This window comes from Charadrius vociferus, unplaced genomic scaffold (assembly GCF_000708025.1).
Source record: "Charadrius vociferus isolate BGI_N301 unplaced genomic scaffold, ASM70802v2 scaffold257, whole genome shotgun sequence".
NCBI classification, from domain to species: domain Eukaryota; kingdom Metazoa; phylum Chordata; class Aves; order Charadriiformes; family Charadriidae; genus Charadrius; species Charadrius vociferus.
Genome location: NW_009649473.1, coordinates 883,599 through 906,454, shown reverse-complemented (window position 1 = coordinate 906,454; position 22,856 = coordinate 883,599). Strand labels below are relative to the sequence as shown.

The 22,856-nt window shown below is 58.6% G+C and overlaps 1 protein-coding gene across 1 annotated transcript in view; it reads right to left on the bottom strand.

Annotated features, from left to right (window-relative positions):
• Positions 1 to 22,856, bottom strand: part of PLXNA1 (plexin A1) — a 106,274-nt gene that overhangs the window by 29,140 nt on the left and 54,278 nt on the right. Inside the window, exons 9-18 of the mRNA XM_009889854.1 lie at positions 17,683 to 17,883; positions 8,223 to 8,319; positions 7,656 to 7,846; positions 3,699 to 3,850; positions 3,221 to 3,341; positions 2,767 to 2,903; positions 2,063 to 2,230; positions 1,078 to 1,171; positions 364 to 603; positions 39 to 182 (exon numbers count right to left, since the gene is read on the bottom strand). Coding sequence (XP_009888156.1) covers positions 39 to 182; positions 364 to 603; positions 1,078 to 1,171; positions 2,063 to 2,230; positions 2,767 to 2,903; positions 3,221 to 3,341; positions 3,699 to 3,850; positions 7,656 to 7,846; positions 8,223 to 8,319; positions 17,683 to 17,883 — 1,545 coding nt within the window. The remainder of the gene's footprint in view (positions 1 to 38; positions 183 to 363; positions 604 to 1,077; positions 1,172 to 2,062; positions 2,231 to 2,766; positions 2,904 to 3,220; positions 3,342 to 3,698; positions 3,851 to 7,655; positions 7,847 to 8,222; positions 8,320 to 17,682; positions 17,884 to 22,856) is intronic.

Here is a 22,856-nt window from a genome sequence, read left to right as displayed (position 1 = left end):
GGGACACGAGAGGCAAAGGCAGCGGTGCCCGCATTTACCGTGACTTTGTGCTGGCCAGTGAGGTTGGGGGACTCGCAGAGGAGCTGGGTCTCGGAGACGGTCAGGGTGCAGGGAGTGTCACCGATCAGCACCGTGTAGTTCAGGCGGGAGTTACCAGCAGCCGGCGGGAGCAGGTTCCTGCCCTTTGAAGGAATAAGGAACAAGATTGTCAGTTCTCATGCAATGGGGGATGCTTAAAAAAAACCCAACATACAGCAAATTCGTGCTCTTGCAGTACAGGACTTCACCCTAGGAGAGACAAAAAGCCACCTCCATGGAAGGACACATCCCTACCCCTCTGGCCTTGGGGGCACCCTGCCTTACCTTGAGGATGAGGGGAGAGCTGGGCTTCAGTTCCAGCATCCCCGTGGGGCTAAGCGGCTCAAAAACAGGGTCTGGGTAGTAGATGAAGTTGGTGGTGTTGACGATCAGCAGGGCCTGAACGTTATCCATAACGAAGCCGATCTCATCTGGGCGGTCACCGACCTCCGGAGGGCTCCGCACGGGGTTGTCGATGGAGGGTGCGTAGCACACCATGGTGGTGTCGTTGTAGACAGTGCAGTTCTGCGGGAGGCACAGACCAAAGTCAGACCTGGCTCCCAGCAGGGAAGTCAGGATCGGACCCCACAAGGATCTCCTGCAAGCAGCAGCTCTGGACACGGAGTTTAGACTCGGGATCTCCTGTTCTGTGCTATTACATCAACAGGTGCCACATTCCACTCCGGGGCAGAGAGACTCCTGCCTGCAATGGATGTGTGAGGGGTGGCAGGTGGGAGCTTGCTGGGGACGGCATATTTCTGTTACTGCCCTGCAGACACTGCGCAGTTGTGCATGCTCAGGTCTCCCCCTCTCCTGGCAGCACCTGGCTGGAGGTCCTGCAGGGAGATCGGCGCCTCTCTTTGAGTGGCAGCCCCTGGACCTCAGCCCCTCCAGGCCATCACACCTGATGGGCAAGGGAGGCACATTCTGCCCTGCGTTGCAGAGGGACAGCATCCCTCCTACTCGTGCTCTGCCCCAGCCCCAGCCAGCACCACTTACGTTCTCCCTTTCAGAGCTGCAGTACTTGGCCCGGATCCTGGGCTCTTTAATGGTGGCCAGGTTGGTGCCGGTCACAGTCAGCAGCGTCCCACCGCTAGAGACATGGAGATAATGGGTTAGAAGAGGGAGCTTGGCACTGGGTCCCCACTTCTGGGAGGGAAGCGCCCATCCTCACCTGCCAGACACCTATCTGCCCCAGCCTGGGTGCACCACAACACCCCGGGGACCTTTCGTCCCACCCAGATGTCACCACAGCCAGCAGGATCCGGCATTCACCACCACCAAATCATCTCAGCTGACTCACGGAGCAGCTAGAGATATAAAACCTGCTAATTAACACTAACATCCCACACTATGTCCAGCTTTGGGGTCTGAAGGCAGCTCCCAAGCTAAAGGAGACCAAGCATCCACGATGGGAAAGCATCCTGAGGAGGAGAAGGTCCTCTCTGCCACCCCCTTCACCACCACACAGGCAGCCTGTGGCAGGGCAGGCTGAGCCCTGACACATTTTCTCCACGGTTTGGTGTTAAAAGCCCCACGGTCCCGGAGAGCTCGGCCATGCCCCTGGGGAGCTCGCTCCTCATCAACACCCTGGGGAAGGTTTCCCTTGGCGCGAGCGCTTAATGGATTCCTTCGCCTCCTCTCCAGCCAATTCAAACCTTTTAGAAAAATATGTAAACATTTCAAAAATCCCCCGATGGGAAATATTTTAATTTTATTCGCCGCCGCCAAATGTCAAGCTGAAATTAAGCAGATCCAAAGCGCTCTCTGCTTTTGCCCCCTGCCAGGCTGAGCACTGCAGGCCAGGAGTTAGCAGGGCCCTGGTGCCAAGCCATCGCTCACACTCCTCTCGCCACGTCTCTGGAGCACAGCCCGGCGGCTATCGCAGCAGCACCGGGATGTACCCATGGGGATGGGGAGGGGATCCATGCGGAGAAGAGCTTCCCGCGTTCCACAAGCTCCTTGCAGGTACCCCACGACTCACCTGTTGATGCTCCACTCGGGATCGATCTTCTGGATGGTGGGGTCCTCCGTGTAGTTGTACTTCACTTCCGAGTTGCTCAGCTCTGCCCGGTTGATGTTGATGAGGATGGGGGAGCCGCCGGGGGTGTGCCCAGGGGGGGTCCTGCACCGGATCTCACGGGCGCTTCTCCTGGGGCAGAAACACACAACCCATCAGGGCACGGGCAGGAGCGGGGCGAGGGTGGCCGGGGAGGGGGTGATGCTGCCCGTGAGCCCCCTGCCCTATCCCCTCTCCCCTTCTGAAATTGCTGGAGGTGGGGGGGGACAGAGAAAGGAAGGGGGGGAAAAAGGCCAAGAAATGAAACAAAAGGCAGCCAGGAAAGGCTGAGCAGCTCCTGAGCGTTCCCATCGCGCGGCTGCTGCAAACAGCAGCGATTAGGGCTGATAACCAGTAATTACCACAGGAAAATATTTAAAGAGCCGCTCCATTATCATCCCTAATCTAAAAATTATCCACTTCATGCCTCAGGGCTTTGTGCTTTTAGAGAAAAATCCCCGTTCTTCGGGCTCTTCCTGCAGCCTCTGACACACAGAGGTTTCAGGGGGAGACACCTCCAGCCACCCGCAGGGTTTGGCTCCCCGGGTCCCTCCTGGCTCCCCAGCTCCGCTCTGTCTGCCTCCAGAGGTGCTTGTCACCCGTCCTCCTCCACCCTTTGTGCCCCTCACCACGAAAAAGCGCAGGGCCGTCCCCCGATGGTCACGGAGACATTGCTGCCGGCGTTGAGGTGGCTGCCTTCGATGGCAATCCAGGTGCCACCAGAGAGAGGGCCCCGGGCTGGGACCACACGGGAGAAAGTGGGCGTCTGTCAAAGGAAAAGAGCGGCCCTGGTGTTAGATGGGCTGGGGACCAAAACCCACGTCCCCGAGCAGCCCCAAGTGGGTGACAGGGCTGCAGAGGAGAAGGACCTGTGGGACAGTGGTGGGACATGGCACTGAGGGTTGGCAGTGCCAGCAGGACCGCAGGGCGGCAGAGCAGTGGCAGCCCTGGAGAACTTCAACCAGCGTGAACCAACACCTGCCCACAGCAACCCCACCTGCCCCCTGGGGAAATGATGACCAGTTTTCCAACTTGCCTACAAAACCACCCAGGACCAGCCCTGTCCCCCAGCACGGGACTTACCACAAAGGTGAAGCTCTTGGGGGACGTGGCCCGGTAGTTGGGTGAGCAGTCACGGATGCACACTTCTACCCGCGCCTCATGGACCTTGCTCAGACTGGCATCTCCGATTTCACACACGATCCTAAGGGATGCAAGGAAGGAGCTCTCAGTGCCCCGGCACCGAGACACTCCCTGTGTCATGGTGGGGATAGACCAGCTTCAGGTAGGGACAGATGTGACACCAAGCAAAAGTCCCAGGTGCCAGCAGGTTCATGAGAAACCAAGGCGGTGGCTGTTGGCACTGCCACCCCTGGGGGGAGCTTCCCTGAAGCCTTTGGGCTCCTCCCAGAGCAACCACAACCAGCAGGTACTTCTCCCCCAGTTCAGCCCAGCCCGTTCCATGTCTTCTGCAGCCACAGGTGGCATTTGAACATCAGCACCCCCGTCCCCCACCTACCAAGGTGATGTGGAGCGTGACCACCCCTTGCCAGGCACTTACTGCTCCGCGCTGATGTACTCGCTCTCGATGGGGATGCACATCACTTTGCCGACTCGAACGCCCCAGCGAACATCTTCAAACTTCAGGCCCAGGTTCTCTCCAGTGATGGTCAGACGGGTCCCTCCTTGCCTGGGGCCGGTCTCAGGGAACAGCTAGGAGAGAGCACGGCCCATCAGCCGAGGGAGCAGAGCCGCAGGGACACCTCACCTCGGCAGGCTGCAGCCCGGGCAGCTGCTGGATGTGTGTTACTACCCCACGAGCAACAAGGAGCAGATGGGTGATGACAAACACCAGCGCATCTGTAAGGAGTCCAGAGTGGGAAAGACTTCCCAAACAACAACTGCATCCACAAATTCCCCCAGAAACAAGCCAGAAGATGCCAGATGTGTCCATGAAGAGGGCTGGGATTTGGATACCCTGCTGCAGACGGAGTCACCTTGCAGGTGACAAGGACATGGGAACAACAAACGGAAAAACTTCTTTACAGTTAGAATGACAGAGCAGTGGCACAGGCTGCCCAGGGAGGTTGTGGAGTCCCCTTCTCTGGAGATTTTCAAAACCCGCCTGGATGCAGTCCTGAGTAATGTGCTCTGGGCAATCCTGCTTTAGCAGGGGAGTTGGACTAGACGATCTCTAGAGGTCCCCTCCAACCCCGAAAATTCTGTGATTCTGTGACACAGATGGGAAGGAGACAGGGCAGTGTCAGGCATGGCTCCAGCTGAGCCGGCGTGGAGCTGCCTGGCTTTTGGCCAGGTCCCACATACCCAGGGATGAGGTCCTTACATCCTGGATGTCCTCGAAGGAGAAAGCATCACCACCAGGTCCCTAACGCACGGCAGGTAGAAGGGTTTCTCGCTGCTGGCAAACCCTGTGCCGAGGCTGGCTGGGAAGGGACAGGACCTCACCCCGGCGCTGCGCCTCATTTCCCAGGATGATGATGCCCAACAAAGCAGGCAGGTGTGGCCTGACAGACGGTGGCGGGATGAGGGATGAACGGAGCCACGTGCCCACCACTGCCTCCAACCAGGCAATTACCAGCAGCTTTACACCAGTGCTCACCGACCCCGGGGCCCAGCGCCCACCTGCAGCACTAACCGGGACGAATGGCCGAGCTGCATGCCCCGGCGGGGACAGGGGACGGGGCTGGGTCCCCAGTGACGCCGAGACAGAGCAGGGGAAAAGGCAGCTGCAGGCAGCAGGCGAGGGAGAGAATAATGCAGGTAGGTTGGTCCAGGAGGAAGGTGCATCCTGACTCAGGAAAAGGGACCGCTTTGTTGCAGGTGATGCCCTCCCCTGCTCGCGCTCCCGCGACGCTGGCTCCTCTAGCAGCAGGAGGCATCTCCGCCGGCACTAAGCCCAGCGCCTGCACAGGCTCCCGCTACGCCATGCGCACGCCGCGACCAAGCACGTGCGAGCTCTTTGCATTCCTGGCAAATCTGGGCAGCTGCAACCCCGGGGCCCGAGCCAGCTGGGGCCTCCTCCTCCGTTTTTCATCCTCCTCGTGCAGGGCTCATTCCTGGATGTCACCCCCGCAGCGAGGAAAGGTGGACGAGCGGAGGGTGGGAAACACGCAGCCGCGGACATTGTCCGCATCCTCAGCCCCGACGGGTCGCATGCAGCCAGGGGCTGTTTCTGCACAGCCCCGCCACAGCCATCGCCTCTGGGGTTAACCGCTGTCCTCCGGATTTGCACCAGGCTCATCGCGCTCCAAGGGGGGCAGCCGGTCCCCTCCACGCACAGGCAGCCTGCGGGACACGTCCCGGGACAGCATCAGCGCTGGCACCAGCGCCTGGGGCATCGGCTCCCTATGAGGCAGCCACGACTCACAATTTACACGGCAACAAAACCCACCGGGGCTGTGGGGCACCGCTGTTTGCCTAAACCCAGCTCAGCCCCTGCCAAAGTCCAGGATTGGAGCTCATTATGGCATCTGTAGCCTGCATCAGGTTGGGTCTTCCCCCGAAATCGAGCTCCGCCGGGGCAGCTGGCAAGAAGCAGCTGTTTGTTTGGTGTTTCTAAATGAGTGTTAAAAGCTGCTCCAGCGTGTTCCTCCTCCTCCACGGCAAAGCTGACAAGGGCCATGCGTTCGGGGAGAAACGAGCCCGGGAATGAAATGACATCGTTGGCCGCCCGGCACGGGGAGGTCACGGCTAAACAAGGTGTGAGGGAGGAGGGAGCTGATGGGGAGAGCAGGGGCTGCTCGAGCCTCCCCTTTCCCCTCTCCCCTCTCCACCTCCGAACCGTTGGCCCCAACAAACACCGCCACTTTTCTGCTAATTGGTTTCACAGCGTCCTTTTACATCAACAAGAAAACAGCTCCGGTGGGCACGAGCAGAGGGCTTCTCCCAGCGCCGGCAGCCACAGCAGGGCCAGGAGGTGCCAAGGCCGAGGGGTTCCCCCTTCCCAGGGGAAGGGATATTGCTCAGAGGGTCACAGCCCAGCACCAGGCAGGACCCCACAAAGGTTTGAAGGGGTCTTGTCCCCACGACCAAGCAATGGGTAAGTGATTCTTCACTCCAAGGGTGAAGAATCATGGTCACCTCCCAGTCAGCCCCACCACCCACGAAGACACCTGCGCTCCGGTGGGCTGGGCAGGAAGGAGGCTCCGACTCCTCCTGAAATCACTGTAGGAGACTCTTTTCTCCCCACCACCCCATGCTGCCCTCTCTGAACCATTTCTAAGCCTGCCCACAGCCCGGGGTGTGGGACAGGAGCTGTGGGAAGCAGCAGGCAACAGGCAGGCTGCCGGAGAAGCACCACACCACCAGCTACACACATCCAACACCGACCGCCAGCTCCCAGGGCACTAACGCGGAGCCGCGCTAAGGTCAAGCCCACCTGCTAACAGATCTGTTCCTGCTGCACCTGCAATTACTGCAAAATTTCATACCGATTCAAGGTGGGAGAGCTGCTACCAAAGCTGGACACCATCAGCTGCCGGGAAGCTGCTGTGAGCGGTGTGGGGGGCTGCCCGCAGCACTGGCAACGCAGGGGCAAGATGACAGGGCACAGCCTACAGCGAGGCCACCCCGGACATCACCTGGTCACTGTGGTCTTCACTCCCACCATTCCCAGTGGTCCAGCTTTGGCAAGTTCAGCCTGAGCGTGGTGGGAAGCCATCAGGGATGGAGAGCCACGCAGCCCCGCAGCCAACAGCGGATCTCCTTGTGGGGATACAGGCTCTGGGGCTCGATCCCACTCCTCCAGGAATGGACCCCTTCTCCTGCCAGCACTCCGTCAGCCCCATGCAACTCTCCGCAGGCGGTCCTTCTCGCAGGCAGGGCCCTTTGCAGGCAGGGATGTGCCCAGTGGCCCCCAGTGCCCCCCTCTCCCCATGTTGGCTGCCACCCAGCACACTGCAGCGCCGGTACCCTGCGAGAGGAAGGCATTGAAGGGAAAAGGCACAACTCATTTCCAGCTTCCATCAGATAAGACACCGAAAGCCAAACAGATCAGATCCTGTGCTAAGACTCCAGTAATTAACACCGTCGAGGCTGACCAGCTGCAGGTAAACAGAAGGTATCCAGCAGAAATACCCACCAGTCCCTTCTCATGCACTTGGAGCCCAGCCCGACAGGCATGTGAACATTAATATACGCAAACTTATTAAGCAAAGGTCATAAAAGGTGTCAGGGAAGGGGGATGATGAACTACTGGCACACATGGCGACAAGAGGAGGAGCAACCCAGAGCTGCGGCTTTCCCGGGATCCTCCAGCCACACGCGGGAGGAGCGATGGGAATGTCGGAGATGGGCTAGAAAGCCCCATACACTGCAGTGACGGAGAAAGTATTTTAGCCTTGAAAATGAAAGTGGTGACAAGAGGTGTTCAGTCCTAAACATCACGTAGATCTGTCTGCTGTGAGGTGCCACCAGAGAGCCCCATTCCCACCTCCATCCCCATCTTCCATCCCGATTCCCCGGCACAGGGCGTCACCACCCATCTGTCCCCGCGTACCTTGGTGATCTTGGGCTCGGTGCAGCGGCTGTTGCCGCTGCTGGCGTGCATCCAGCTGCTCTCGTAGGCCAGACAGTGCTGCCGCAGCGAGCAGCGCCGCTCCAACACGCACCAGCCGCACTCGAAGCGTGGGTCGGCCTTGAGGCACAGACCGCAGCTCTCCCGCAGGGCCGAGCACTTGTACAGGTGGGCTGCAAGGGCAGGAGGAGCACGGGGGTCAGTACGGCCCCTCCAGCCCATTGGCATGGGGTTTTGGGGAGAAGGGCACCCGCTCTCACCCCTCCAGCTGCATGCAAGCCATCAGCTCCCGGGGGGGTGAACCCCCATGGGCAGGAGGCACCAGCACCCTGGACCCAAGGCCAAGGCAGAGCTTTGGGCTCTCTCCCAAAGCTTCTTGGAGAAAAGCCTCTTGTTTAGAAACCCAGCTGATGGGTGCAGCCGCAGCATCGCTCCCTCCCCCAAAGCACTTGCCCAAACTGCAGCCGGGGCAGGGGAGAGGGGTGGGCTTGAGGCTGGCAGCGGGGACCACCGGGCCACTTTCCCACCCCTGTCCCATCCCTCACTCACCCTGGATGTTCTGGGGGTTGTCAATGACAAAGTTCCCGTTCCAGACCACAGACAAGTTGACCGGCAGGTCGCTGATGTCGTTCCCTTCATAGAAATACTGCAGGAGGAGACAGAAGGAGGCAGAGCTCGTTAATCGGCAAGGCGAAACACCCCGGTGAGGGGGACAGAGCGTACAACCCCGTTACATGGACGTCTCCCACCAACCCAAAGGAGAGGAATGGGCGCCTGGTTTGGACTTGCTGGCTGGGAACAGTCAGGTCTTACAGCCACTGGTCAAAGCACTGGACAAAGCAAATGCAAACCAGTAAGCTAGACTGGAAAAAAAAAAAAAAAAAAAAAGATAAATAGGCAAAATATAGGGTTCCAAAATAGACCCAAACCCATTAACACAAAGGTCTGAAGCTGCTGCTGGGAGAGGAGGAAACAGATGGTGTCTCTGCAGCACACACGTACCTTTCCCCGCCAAGCACCCGAGCCTTCCCCCATGTCCTCCCCGCTCCAGGGATGCTCAGTCGGATGTTTGAGATCACGCTCATCTTTAGTGAAGCTCGGGGAGGACAGGCTGGGCACATGGCAGGAGCAGATTCGGTAGAGCTGCCCCCAACACCCAGTGGGAGGACGTCCCCTGTAGTCCCCTCCAGCCCCATCGCTCGTAACACAAAAACACGAAGCTGTGACCATGGGTGGGACAGAGCCAGGCACAAGCCTGGTGTCACATCAACGCTCAGAAAGGTCTTGGGAGAGCATCCCTCCCCACCACACGCTGCCTCTACACTGCACCTCCAGCTGCACCACTCCCAGCCCCACGCCATGCTTGGCCATCGGCTCTACGCCAGTCCCAGATCGGCATCACCACCCCGATCCCCCAGCTCCCACGCAGGGATCTGACAAGGGGGGGATCCCGCCCCCCCAGCTCCAGGGGACCCGCTGCATGCCCAAACTCAGGCCCCAACACCCGCTGCCACCCAGACGTACCTGTTGCTCCTTCCAGCCCAGCCAGTGCTTCCTCCCCACCCAAACCCCTCTCCGCTGCCTGAACGCCCAAGCCCCAGCCCTGGCAGCCCCATCAATATTCCCCGCACAGCCCCTGCATGCAGGCGGAGAGGTTTAATCGATACAGAGGCAGGAAGGCAGTCGGAACCGTCCCTGACAGCTAATGACCTCCTTCGGCAAGAGATTCCCCGCTCCTCGCCCGAGAAAATGACAGGCGTGTCAGGAGAGATTAAATGAATGATTCATGGGTTGTTGGAGTTTGTTACGGAGCGGCAGACGCACCGGCAGCGGCTTACACGGCTATGGGCTGGCCACAAGCCCGCCACCCCCTCCCCAGAGCATCTCCTTTCACAGCCCTGGTGCCATACCTGGAGGAGGTGGCCTCAGCTCCTCCTCCAGCACTGCCCCAGATGCTGCCCCACAGAGCACGTTTGTCCCTGCTAGCACCAGGGACCACGCCGGTGGGTCTGCTCTGCTCGACCCCCTCCACAGGAGGCAGGGACGTGGCCCACAAAGGAAGCCAGTGTGCCCAGGTGGCTGTGGGAAGCAAGAGACACTTGGGTCCTTCTTGCCTGACCACCAAAGCTGGTCCCTCCTGTGCCGAGTCTCTCCCAATCAGGCAGCATCCACAGCCACAGTTCAGCATCAGACAAGGCACCCAAACGGGGCACACGTCTGGTGTGAGCCATGACTGCAGCAACGCACCCCACTTCGATCCCTCAACCCCACAAAGTGCAAATGAAAAGCTAAGCCTGGTCCTGGCTTACATCTCCACAGCTTTTGGCTAGTGGTCCTACACCCAGGGGAGGACTGCTGCCACTGATCAACCATATCCAGCAGTTGTAAGGCATGAGACATCCCAACTGCAGACTCAACCCTGTCTTGAGCACCCAACAGCTCCACCACCATCTCTCCTCTCCTGGAAGAGCCCCACACCTCCCATGCAGCCTCTCGGACACAACACCTCTCATGGTCTTGGCTCAGAGGACCTTCACCCACACCTCCACCACACACCATCTACAACCACAGCCTCCCAGCCACATTCCCATCACCACGCCTGGGAAGATGAAGCCAGAACCGGGCTGGGAGTCCAGATTCGTTCACCTTCCCTCATCCCACACCCACCCAAGGACATCCCCAACAGGACCATGACGAGGAGCTGGTCAGACCCACAGCAGCGAGCAGAGACCATCCCCTGGCAGCAGGAGGGAGAGCGTGCCGGGGAGGGCAGCGGCAGCACTGGAGCAGAATTTAGCTGTGACGAGCCACGTGGCAGCGTAAGTGAAATTGGCATTTTCAATTTGTACTCTGACATGTCTCATTTGGGGCCCTGGCATCTCGGGAAGGCATCCAGCCTGCAGCTGTCCAAAACACTTATTTGCATCTCTCTGCCCCGGCTGCTTTTGGAAATTAGTTCTTCTGGGAGGTGGGTTGGAGGAAGAATAGGGGAGTGGGAGGGAGAGCATTAACTCTTCATGCACCGGCCCCAAGACAGCAACAGGGCAATTGCACAAGAGACGGTGTCCTTCTGGGAAAGGACACCGTGCTGAGGATGCTGAATTTGTGGCGGCGTGGAGCCGCTGGGAGCACAGGACTGTGCGGAGGGAAGCGGCAGGCAGGAGCAGGAGGCGTCACCCCAGCTGGCATTCACGGCGTGGGATCACCAAGGGAACGCGGATATTAATGAAAAACGTGTCCCCAGCGTTTGCGTGTCCGTCAGCAGCTTCTCACCTGCCCTGCAGAGACAGGCAGTGGGTCCATGGCTTGGATGCCGTTACTGGTCCCTGCAGGATGCTGGAGCCGGAGTCACGGCTCAGCTGCGTGCAGGCAGGAGCTGCGGCCACAGGGGCTCAGCATCCCGGGATGCTGACACCCATCAGATCCCTCTCTTGATTTCCAAAGTACCTCTTATTTTGAAGGATGTTTTCAAAAGGCCCCCTCGCAGCTGCTTTTGCCGCAGGAAGGTGCCCTCTCCACCCACCGGCACAGCCACAGCCGGGGAGGCGGCAGCAGCCCGGCTGCAGCAGCTGAGCAAAGCGGTGGCCGCTTTCTGGACCTGAAGGCCCCACCAACCAGTGGGGATCAGGAAGGGGGGTGCTTACCAACCTGTCCACCCCATGGGATCCAGACAAGAGCCCACGGGCAGCCAGCAGGTCCCATCACGCTGGCTCCTCCCCTGCTTCTAGCTAACATGGTGCTAAACATCCATTAAACACTTAACTGTTATTAACTTCCCGGTTAATCAATCACTGTGGCTGGCAGCGATGTGGGATGAGCCGGGAGAGAGGAGGGGAGGCCAGGGTGGGTGGGAGGGGGGGGATGCACCAGGCAGCCCTGCCATCAGACCATCTTTCGCTCTACAAAGGTGCCCGGGACCCCCCGGCTGTGCCACAGGACGATGCAGCACGGCAGCTGCCTCGAGGACGAGTTATGGGAAAGGAACATTTGCTCTGGGAGCAAAAACGACAGACACAGCCCCAAGAGTAAACCAACGGTGCCCAAGAGAGAAGCATGCTCACGTGGCATGGTCCACAGAAGGCAATGGGAGAAAAGATGTCATCAAGTGAGTCAGCAACAGAGATGGCAGCTGCTTGGCTCCTTACCTAACCCGTCCAACCTTTTCAACCCTCTCTGGAAGAGCCTACAAGGTTAGTGTGGAAGGGCCGACGGAGGACACACCAGTCCCACCAACAGCTACACAGCCATTCCCAGCCAGGTCTCCTTCTGTAGGGATGTGGTTCAGGCGAGTGGACTCCTCACCAAGCCTTTCTCAAGGCTCCTCACCCAAAACTCATCTCAGGCATCTTCCCAAGCAACAGTCAACAACCTCGTGTGCTTCTCCCAGCTCCAATTCTCATGCCCTCTCCGTCCCCTCCGTGGGGGATGCCTGCCGGCCCAGCACACTGCGAGAGCTGTGGGTGCCACCACCCCTGAAGGTGTCACATTTGGTTACGGCAAGGCCACAGCTCACCCACCAGCTAGCAGGACCGGGCACCCAGAGCCACCCAGCTCCCCTTGGGGTGAGGGATTCAGCACCCTGTGAAGGTGCCCCCAGGGAGCAGCACTCCCAGGGGTCAGAGCCGCAGCCAGCAAGGGGACACTCCAGATACGGGGGCAGATTGCACTGAGACATACCTCGAGATGCTCCTGCAAGCGCTGTGCCGAATAGCCAAAGGCACTAGCCCTCCCCAGCCCAGACGAGGCAGGGTGGCCCCACAGCCATCGCACCCCTTGCCGCAGGGCGTCCATCCCATTCCAGCCTCAACCTGCACAACCCAGCACGTGAAGGAAGAGAGGGACGCCGCTCCCCGAGGAAGGCAGTGGAGGGGCTGCTCCTCTGCCCTCTGCCAGCAAACCCACACCTCCAAATTTCCCTTGCAACCCCCCCCTCCTCCCCCCATGCACCATCCCCCTGGGCTGCATTTCTGGAGGAGCGCTCGGGCTGCAGCTGTGTCCTATTTTTCTGTAGTTGATGACCTCAACTCCTTCCCCGCACTACGGGGACGGCAGTAATGTACATCGTGTCTCGCCAGGGCTCAACTGCAATTCATCATTATTTTATCTGCTGGAATTTAATTGGATCCTATCAAACTCTCCTGATACTCCCTTTTCACTTTAAACACTGCTGCAGGAAAGATAAATGTAGGCACCGCGAGGACGGAGAGCACAGCTTTGTTGGCGAACGGTGCTGGGGTTGTGGGCTCCAATCCTGTTTCCCTCTCCATGGCTGGTTAATTAGAGATACATATACTGGAGGTGTGCAGCGCTCAGAACAGGGCATGTGTGTATGATTTATGTTCCTCTATAAATACACCCTAGGCCTAGCAAAATACCATCATCCACACAACAGCACAACTTGACGGTAACACTTGGCCTCTGATTCTGGATCTCCTTTTGCTCTTTTCGCATTAATCTCCTCCTTTCCTCCCCCATCACGTGCAAGCTGCTTCGCCTGGATTCCTCCCACCCAAAACTCAGCAGGGCGTAACTGAGAACCCAAGACCCTGGAAACACATCAGAGCAACACCTGGGCTCCACCGTGGTACAAAAATACCCAGAAAGAGTAAATCCAACAAGTCTCGCCTGCCTTCCCAGCATCTGTGCCTGGGGCTGGGCATCCCGGCCTCAGCATCCGCAGCTCTGCAGCGCTGGGTACCACTCGCACGCTGATCCCACCAGCCCAGCTCGCTCTGCGTCCGTATCATTTTGTCTCATTTTGTCACGGGGATAAGCCTCTCCGTGCAGCTCCGTGGCAAACGTCCCAACCTGTGCCTGGCCGGAGGGAAGCAACCTCCGGAGCTGCAGCTGAAACAGCTGGGCAAGGTGGGCTGCCTGTGCCAGGGGGATGGGCAAGGAAGGAGCCGAAAGGGAGCCAGGGAGGTGACACAGCTGCTCCTCACCACGTGGGGCTCTGGTTAAAAGGAAAAGGAAATAACTGAGGCGTGAGGCTTAATTTAAAGTGCTGAGATGACAAACTCAAATGCTCGTGGAAGGGAGATCAGGGGTTCTTCCTATTTTTACATTTAAAGGGGAAGAGCAGCTCCAGGGCTATTTCAGCCTTAAGAACGCCAAACTCTCGGCCGGAAGAAACACCTGTAGGCATTTTTCCAAGGTCAGGACTAAATCAGATGAAGTCCAGTGTTACAAGCGGTAATGTGGACTCATGATGGTGGCACTTTCGAACAGCAAAACTGTTTCTTTTTTCCAGCAATCAGAAGGTTGAGCCCCGTTGAGGGATGGCAGATGGGAAAGAATGGGCAAAAGCAAGGATGCTTGGAAAAGGTAATTCAGGTGTTACCTGCACACATTAAGACAGGTGACCACTTCTCCATCCTCTGCTGCAAGAAGCAAGCCTGGAAATGTCTGCCTCCAGGAGATTTAAAGTAACCAATCAATACAGAAATAGTTTACTGGCAAATAACTTATTTTCTTAATTAGGCTTTTCTTTTCTTTTTGTTTCTTTACAAAGCATGCAGAAAACCTTTCGGGTTGCTTTCTGTTTGAACAGCAGAAATACACCAAACTGAGGAGGCAGAGAAGGGGTTCTCTGCTTGTTTTTTGTCCTGGGATGCGTGGGGAACACCGAGCCTGATCTCCCTTCAGCTTGCTGAAGATCTATTGGGTGTCTCAAATGATGTTTATAATCAACACTCAAACCTTAATGAATGGACTGCTGAATATTTAACCAAGATGTCCTTTCTTCAAAGTGCTAACAAGTCATTGGAGTTTGACAAGCACTAAAACTAAACAAAAGACGAAGAGTTTTAAGCAGGCTTGACTTATTATCCCTTCCATTCACCCGATTCAGGAAAGCATCCCTAATTCCGCAGAGTAATTAACCTCTTGTTTAGATCCCATTGAACTCCTGGAAACAAAGTGCACTTAAATGCCTTCCCAAGAGAGGACATCCATTCCTCACTTGCCGGCTGGGAGATGTCATCCTTTCCCTGTTTCTCCACTCACCAGAGTGTCCTCCACACTGGGCGAGACCTGAACTCCTAACCCCAAAAATAAATTGCAATGGAAGAACTGGGTGGGGTCATGGGCGGGTGACTGTGGGAGACTGAAGTGCTATCAACCAGCCAGATGGACTGCAAAAAAAGACGGGGAGGAGACAAGCATCACAGAGGTGTGAATCTGAATCCCCCACACCATAAAGCAGCCTGGCTAAATGCCCTCAAATGTTAAAGCAGGCGAGCAGACCCTGAAAGAAAGACAGCTTCTTCCAAGCCAAAACTCTCTTCTTCCGTCTGTGAAGCCACCTTGCTCCTGAAAGCCAAGTCTCCTGCCTGAGACCGCAGCTCCACGGAGCTGCTGCCACCGGCTCCTGCGCCCACGCAGCCCACAATGCCTGCCACGCGCTCTCTGGCTGATTTGCTTTGCTTTCTGGGCGTCTCCAGTGATTTTCAGGTTAAACAACCAACACTGTCAGCCCGGGAGAAGATGTCGGTCACCTCAGCCCTGCATGGGGACCGTATCGGCAGGCAGGCACACCTCAAGCCATCCCATCCCTTTGGACAAGAGTTGCAGAGACCACGAAACTCATGACACCAGTGCTGGCAGCCACAGCATCCCCTGGAAAACACAAGCAGCGTTCTTTGCTTCTACCTCTCCCTCCTGCCTTGCAAATTGAAACTTACTGGGGAGAAATGAGTCCAAGTGATTCAGACCCCCCCTCTCCTGGACCCATCTCCATTAGGTAAAGGCTCCGCTCTGGCGCCGGCACCTCTCCTCCCAACACCCTGCAGGAGCCACCAGGCTGCTGCCACCGGCACCACGCAGCTGTGCCGCTCCTCTGTACGGAGCATCCTGCAGCACACATCGTCCCAAACTGCTTTTGAATGAACTTAAGCCAAACTGCATGTTAAAGAATTGGAAAAGAGGGAGCTGGCAGCTCTGCCGGCTGCAGGCAGAGGAGACCTGGCAGGAGGCTGGGCTGGCCGAGGGGCTCTGGCCAGGCAGGGGCTCACAAGATGTCCCCGCAAAGCTGGGGACCAGCAAATCACCGCGAGGGATGAAGGTCTGCGAGCCAACATCTGCTTCCCCCACAGACTACCTGTGCCCCAGCAGATGCGGTTTCGGTTCCCGGGCGCTGATGCCAGGGTCCCTGCAGGCTAGGGTCTCTCTTTGGGACAAAGAGGCCACATTTCTTCCACCCTTTGCAACATGACAATGGTTCCTCCAGCCTGTTTCCGGCCACAGGCGCTCCAGCAGCTGAGCACGGGCACATTGCAGAACAGCCCTGCGACAACCAAGCAGGTACCTGGTGTAAGTGGCCTCCTGCTGGGACACGGGCGGCTCAGCTGACCCTCAAGAAACCTCCCACATGGCTGTGATGGAGACAGAGCAGCCAAGCTTGGCTACCAGCAGCAACGAGACCCCAGCAAAGGGACGCCCACCACGGTGACGTCTCTTTGCACACGCAACCATCATGTTCCCCTCGAAGCACCAACATCGAGCCACGCAGGCAATGGGCGAGACTGCATCCGAGGGCAGATCCGTGCGGTCAAGCCCTGGTGAGGGTCACAACTAACACCAGGGACCAGCAGCCAAGCCAGCTCCACTGGGCAGCGCTCAGCCTGGCTGCTTCTTTTCCCGGAACGCAGCAGCAAGATGCCAAACCTCTGCTTGAGCCGCCTCACTCGTGGCTTCTTGCAGCAGAGCTCTGCAAGACACCACTCTGGTCCTGCTCCTCCCCAGAGCTCGCACTTTGTGCCGCTGCCTGCGCTCATCTCCGAGCCAAGCACAGACCCACCGACAACGTTTCCAGCCGGCAGCTCAGTTCAGGGAGCGTTTCTGCTCCTCGCAAACTGCATGTCACCGAGAAAGAGCCCCGGCGGCACACCGTTCCCCCCCGGCACTGCTGCCCAGGGCTGGGGGCAGCGCCTCGGGATGCTCCTCCTGCCCTATGGCCCCGCAGCTCCGGGAGCGCAGGAGGAGGGAGGGAGGGAGCCAGGGCTCATCTTCAATGGCCTCTAAATGTCAGTCGTGCCACCAAAGGCCAAGGGAGCCGGGATCGGCGCTGGTGTTAGGCTGCAAATGAGCTTTCACAGTGTGAGTGATGGAAAACAAATTTTAAAAGGATTAAATGGGAGGGAGAAGGGGGAGGAGGAGGGGGCTCCAGGCGGGTGAGGGCAGGTTGGTGCAGAGCCCAGCGGGGTAGCCAAGGAACTGAGCAACGCCGGCTCCCGGGGGGCTATTAACACCCCGGGTGGGTTTGCTCGCGGGCTTGGTGCTCGGGATTGCTGCCCAGCAAGGGGCAAACACACACAGCTCACCGAGGGGCCACAAAACCCCCGTTTGCTTAGGGATAAGGCAACCGGAGAGGGCAGAGCGGGCAGAGCTGCCTGCAGGAGAGAGCTTAAGCGACAGAGCTGCAGGGAGCAAGGAGAGAGAGGGAGTGATGCCTTGGCAGGGCCGGGATGGAGGGCAGGCAGGCAGGAGGAGGAGGTGGATGGAGGCAGGATGGAGGTGGCTGCCAGGCAGAGCTGGGACAGAGCTGGGACGGAGAGGGGCTGCAGGGGAGGAGGGGAAGGGGGGGCTGGCAGGCGCGTCTGCGTGCAGGGGAGCGTGCGCAGTGGGACACGGAGAAGGTGTTAGCGGGATGGCTCGGCATCAGGGGGAAGCCAGAGCAGGCAGAGGGGAGGGGGAGGCAAGGCTCCGGCACGTCCAGGCCAGCTGGCTCCCACCCAGGCAACTTTCCTCAGCTTTCCAAAGCCAATTTCCTTGGAAGTGCTCCTAAAGCCTGGCAGTTTCCTCAGGGTGGCTCTGGCGCTGATCCTATCCGGAACGACCTCCCCTCCAGCAGGGCCGGAGCCCATCTCGCACCTCACGGGCAGCAGAAAGCCCCGTTCCCTGCCCACGGGAGAGCAAACCCAGCCGTGCAACGAGCCGGGAATGTCCCAGGACAGGGCAGAAACGAGCAGCCGGCAAACGAAGCCCGCGCCGAGGCGAGCCGTGCACTCACCGAGGTGTTCTGGCACTGGATGCTGGTGCTGTTGAAGCGCAGGGCAGTGACGCGGGTGGTGCTGCCAGGGATGTGGAAGATGCACTCGTAGTTGCGCTGGCCAGACTGCGGCTGGGGCAGGTTCTTGGCCGTCAGGGTGATGGGTTTCACCACTCCCACGGGGATGTAGATCTGGGTGGAAGGCAGGATCTGTGGGCAGTCCTGCAAGGGGAACAAGGGACAGCTGATGAGAAGGGAACACCGCGCAGCCTCCCCCAGCACTCCCATGTCCCCCACTGGCCAGCAGGCTGGGCAATGAGCTGCAAAAATACCACCCTGAGTACACGCTCAAGTAAATCCTTCTGTGCAGCCAACCCCAAAACAGCATCTCATGACTGCTCTGACCAAAGCCCTGAAGTCAGAAAAGGAGAGCACAGAGGAATCCGGTGGCAGGGCAGTGGGGTGTTTTCCACAGCTCGAGTTGATCCAGGCAGGAGGTAGGGAGAGGATGCAGCTATGGGACCTGCGACCTGGTGCTGCGATAGCAGCACACGTGTGGGTGAAATGTCTAATAAGGAGATGGGCTTTAATGCCATCATTGCAGTCAGTAGGTTTCAGAGTTAACACCACTGGGCAGTGCATTGTCATGCTACCCTCTGAGCCCTCCTGTTTCCCTTACAGCCTCCATGCCGCTTCCTTCACAAGTGGACAGAAAAGCCTCTTCCCCCTTTGACGCTGCAACATGCTTCCGCAGCGTTGCAGAGAACCTGCTCTGCAGCGAATTTTGCTGCTGCTGTTCCTAACCACGGCCAGCTCAAAGCAGCATGACCCCAACCAGCCCAGCTGCAGGCTGTCCAGAAGACAGCACTTTCGACCAGGAGATGCTGGTGAGTCCAAGCCGGGGAGGAAGGCAAGGGAAAGGGGGTTGGCACCACCCTGTCAGCCCCCCACGCTCCCCGGGGAAGGAGCCATCGGGGAGGGCAAAGCACTCAACTTTTAATAGCCACGGGTTCCCAGCTGCTCATGGGGAGCTGGTGAGCCTTGTGTGCAAAGCACAGGGGAGTGGGAGGGAGCAAAAATAAATGAGCTCAGGCAGCAAAAACAGCTCCGCGGCCCTGGTGGGTGCCACTCCGGCAACAACAGACTGACGCAATCCCACGCTGGCCTTGCCGAGCCAGGCGGAGGTCTCGCACCTATGGCAGCGACTCCTGGAAGCTTCAGCTCAAAATAACGTCAAGAGGGAATAGTGTGTGCTGAAGTGAGCTGCTCTGAAAACAGAAACGGCAGCAGCAGCAGCGCCGGAGGGGGACACAGCCTCCCGCTCTCACAAGGGCACTGATGGCCACAGTACGACCATGGGGGCAGCTCTCGCCCCAAGGCCACCAGCAGCCACACGTGGCCAGCGCTGCTTCCTGCCACCCCGCAGCGAGCCGGGCTGGACCCTATGTGGCAGGGTCCTACCTCAGCTGGTAGGACTAATTTAACTTTCAAATGATGCAGAGAAACCAACAAGAAATCATTTCATTTAGCGAATATTGACAGAAAACCCCAACTCCTTTTACTCTAAGTTTCCTGTTCTTCACAAGCCTGTATTCCCCAAAAGTGCAATTTTTAAGGGAAGCAACTATTTATCCCCAAAACACACTGAATAAGATTAAAGCAGAGAGGAACAGCAGTGCCAGCCCCAACCTGGACACAGCGACGGGACTGGGACAGCCTGGGGACCCTCGGTACTGCTCTGCCAACTCCCTGCTCCCCATCACGGCTGCCCCTCTGCAAAGGGGTGCTGAGGTTGCCCCCTCTTTCAGAACCCACTTGGGGCTCCCAGCGGGGAAACCCCGCATGGCCACTGCCATTTCTAACGAGTGGCCCCCGCCGCTGCAAGGCGTTTGCTCCCCACCGGCTCCCAGCGCAGAAGTGGGAGGGAGCGATGGAGGGAGATGTCCCCTCCTGCTTGATCCCCCTCTGCATTGCAGGGAGACCCCGCGGGTGGCACACGCCTCCCCTGCGGGGCACGCACACGCTCGGTGAGGATTAGCTCCCGGCTCGCTCTCCAACACCTCCACCTCCTCATTCTTCCCTAATTATTGCTGCCAGCTCGGCCGGGGCGGTGGGTAAGTCCATGCCACCCCAGCTGGGCTCACCGCGGATGCTCGCAGGACCGGTGCCCGGGAAGCACAGCGGGCACGTGCGTCCCCCTCTCCCCGCGCAGGCAGGCGGGCTCATTTTGCTGACTCGCGGTTTGAGCCCAAGTCCCCCCCCACGACGTCACATGCTCCGCATCTGCCGGCAGAAGTGTCTCATCCAGCAAAAATGTCAGCCTGCGCCCAAACAGGAAGCACCTGGTGCTGGTGGGCGCCCAGGGTGCCCGGAGGGGTGGGGGCACTGGGACAACTCATTTCCCCTACGAGCAATTCCAACCGCTGACAAAACTCGCCCCAGCATTGCCCGCCACTTACATCCTTTGGGAATGCTCTGCGCAGCCCACGGAGCTCCCAGTCCTGCCAAAACACCCCCCCACTCCCAGGCAGAGCCTCGGCTCCCGGGAGCAGGGAGCTACAAAGGGATGGGACGAACAGAAAAGCAAGACCCTGACACACGCACATTCCCAAACACCACTCAACTTGGATTTTCTCCGTTAAAACTGTTTTTTTCTAGCTGGATGAGAACATGACAAAGGTGTCCAGGTTTGCTCGGAGAGGCAAGAGCTTTAGAGTCACGCTGTGGTTTGGGTTCCTCTGGAAGCTCCCAGCCCCAGCTGCAAGGCTGTGCCATCAGCAGAGATGGGGATGAAGGCACTCTGGGGCTGGGCTTGACCCTGGCTGTGAGGTTCCCTCACAAAGTCCTCAGCCATTCCCACCAGTGGGGGAATGAAGAACAAACACAAGCTGAACCTGCTTAGACTGAACCAACACACTTGGTCCCCGCAGGCCAGGAGCCTTTCACCCAGCAGGGGCTGTCGCAGGAGAGCAGCTTTTTGGGATGCGTCCCTCTCTCATCACCCTGCAGCCACCGCCGGGCACCACGAATGGGTAAAAACAAACAGCAGCCTGTGCTGCTCCATCACCCCTTCCCCAGCCCTGCACCCCGGAGCAAGCCATGGAGAAGCGCGATGTCCAGAGCCCAGGCTTCAAAGCCCCCACAGCCGGGGGACAGGGACATCCTTCCTGCTGCTGCCATTTCCAGACACGTTTACATGGGTGGTTGCTCCTACCCACACCTCGTTCCTGCCCTGCCAGCCCCAAAAATACAGGTGAACACCTCCAGCATGCCCAGGACAGAGTGCAATGGGTCACTCTTTGGGTTTTCCTACAAAACAGACGCTTTCCCACCCAGGAAACCATGGTGAACCATCCGTGGGAACCAGCAGAGACGGAGTTAAGCACTGTTAACCCCTGTCTCTGTTCTGACCAGCGCCTCCCACACAGTAGGCAAAGCAGACAGACCAAATCCTGCTTAAAATAGCCCTCCCAGTTAGATATCATCCCACAGAGAGGATGGGGCTGGACTTGCCCAGTGGTGCCAACCAAGTCCCCCGACCACCACACTGCTCTGCTGGGGACTGGGACGGCCAGGCATGGGGATGGGATGTCTCAGCCCAGCCCGGACACGCAGCCCACAGCAGTAGCCGGTCTGAGGGTGTCTCGCCATCCCCACCGGGAACTGTTGAGGCCACACCGACGTGCAAACAGGCTGAGCCAGGCACTCCAAACCTCAAGCCAGGCACCGCTCCAGGTCCCAGTATGGCCAAAAGGTCTGCTGGGGGACAGCCTGCCCATGCTCGGCAGCGACTCACGCTCCCAAGCAGCCAGTCCGTGGGAGAGCCACACGCGTCCCAGAGACAACACCCCTGGGGGGTACAGCCAGATGCTTTTGGGTTTGCCTGGCAGGCAAGGAAGGCCAAGCAGCCTCCTCACGCCCTCAGCGCGGGGAATGGGCAGACAAGAGCCGCCGGGCTCCAGTGGTCTGGACACCACGTGTGGCATTTGCCGAAGCGACACCAGGGCTGGCTGGAAGCGTGACCTCAAGAGCAGGCTTCTGAGATGCCTGGGGCGGGCCGATCCCTCGCTGGATTTCTTCAGGGCACGAATTAGGAGAAAACAGCTTTTTCTCATCTTCTCACATTCCCGAATCCCCTCTTCGTGCGGGGCCGCCAGGCCGGGCTCGTTCTGCCCCGTGCCACACGTGCTCAAGCACCCATGAGCACAGTACAATCCCCTTGCACTTGGATGATACCTCCAGGGGGGTGAGGGACGGTGCCAGAGCCCGGAGTTTGGCCATTTGGTGGAAGGTACGGTGCGAAGCCATCGCTGTGCCACCCGAGAGGCTGGCAGCAGGGCTGCGGCACAGCCCAGGCACTTTGACGAGCAGAGTTTCGTTAGTGGCGCTCGCCTGCTGCCGTGCAGAAATGGCGAGCACCAACCCCCTGCCCCCGCGCAGAAGTGATGGTTGGGCTTTTCCAGCTCTCCCAATGCACTTGGCTGAGAGGCAGCTTCACTCAGCTCCACGCCTGGAGTAAGGATCACAACAAGAGCCCAGCATATCCCCGTGAGGGGAGTCTACCATCTTCTGCAAGCCCATCCACTCCTGAAGCCCTTGGAGGCTCCAAACTAGGGAGCACCCAAGTATGAGACCCAAGCAGCTCTCTTTGCAGGTTGCAAAGCCCAAATGTTCTCCTATAGACAGAACATTTCCCCCTAAATGTTCTCACAGCAGCTCCACTGGCAGAGGCAGCAAGACCAGGTGCTCCATCTTTCCACAGGCATGTGGTGGGTCAACCTGGGCTGGACGCCGGGTGCCCACTGAGCTAAGTTGCTCGGTGGGCACCTGGCATCCAGCCCAGGTTGACCCACCCCAAGGGAGCAGGGAAGCCACGCCGGGCTCAGCCCCAGTACACGGGAAGATGCTCCTCCATCCATCTCATCCCTGGCACAAAAGCGATGGTTCTGCTGGTGACTGGGCAATGGTTGAGTAATGGCCGAGCTCGCCCATTCTCTCCTGTCAGAGCTCTTCGAGTGATGAGAGAGGCAGAGGGGGAGGAAGGCGAAAAAATTAATTGGGGTTTCTCAGCCGCAGAAGGATCTGTCTGACGCCATGCCTGCTCCCAGCCCAGCACAGCAGTGGGGGCACACAGGGAGGACAACAGCCGTGATCTAGAAGGATACCCATGAGCCCACAGGTCCTCACCGAGGAAA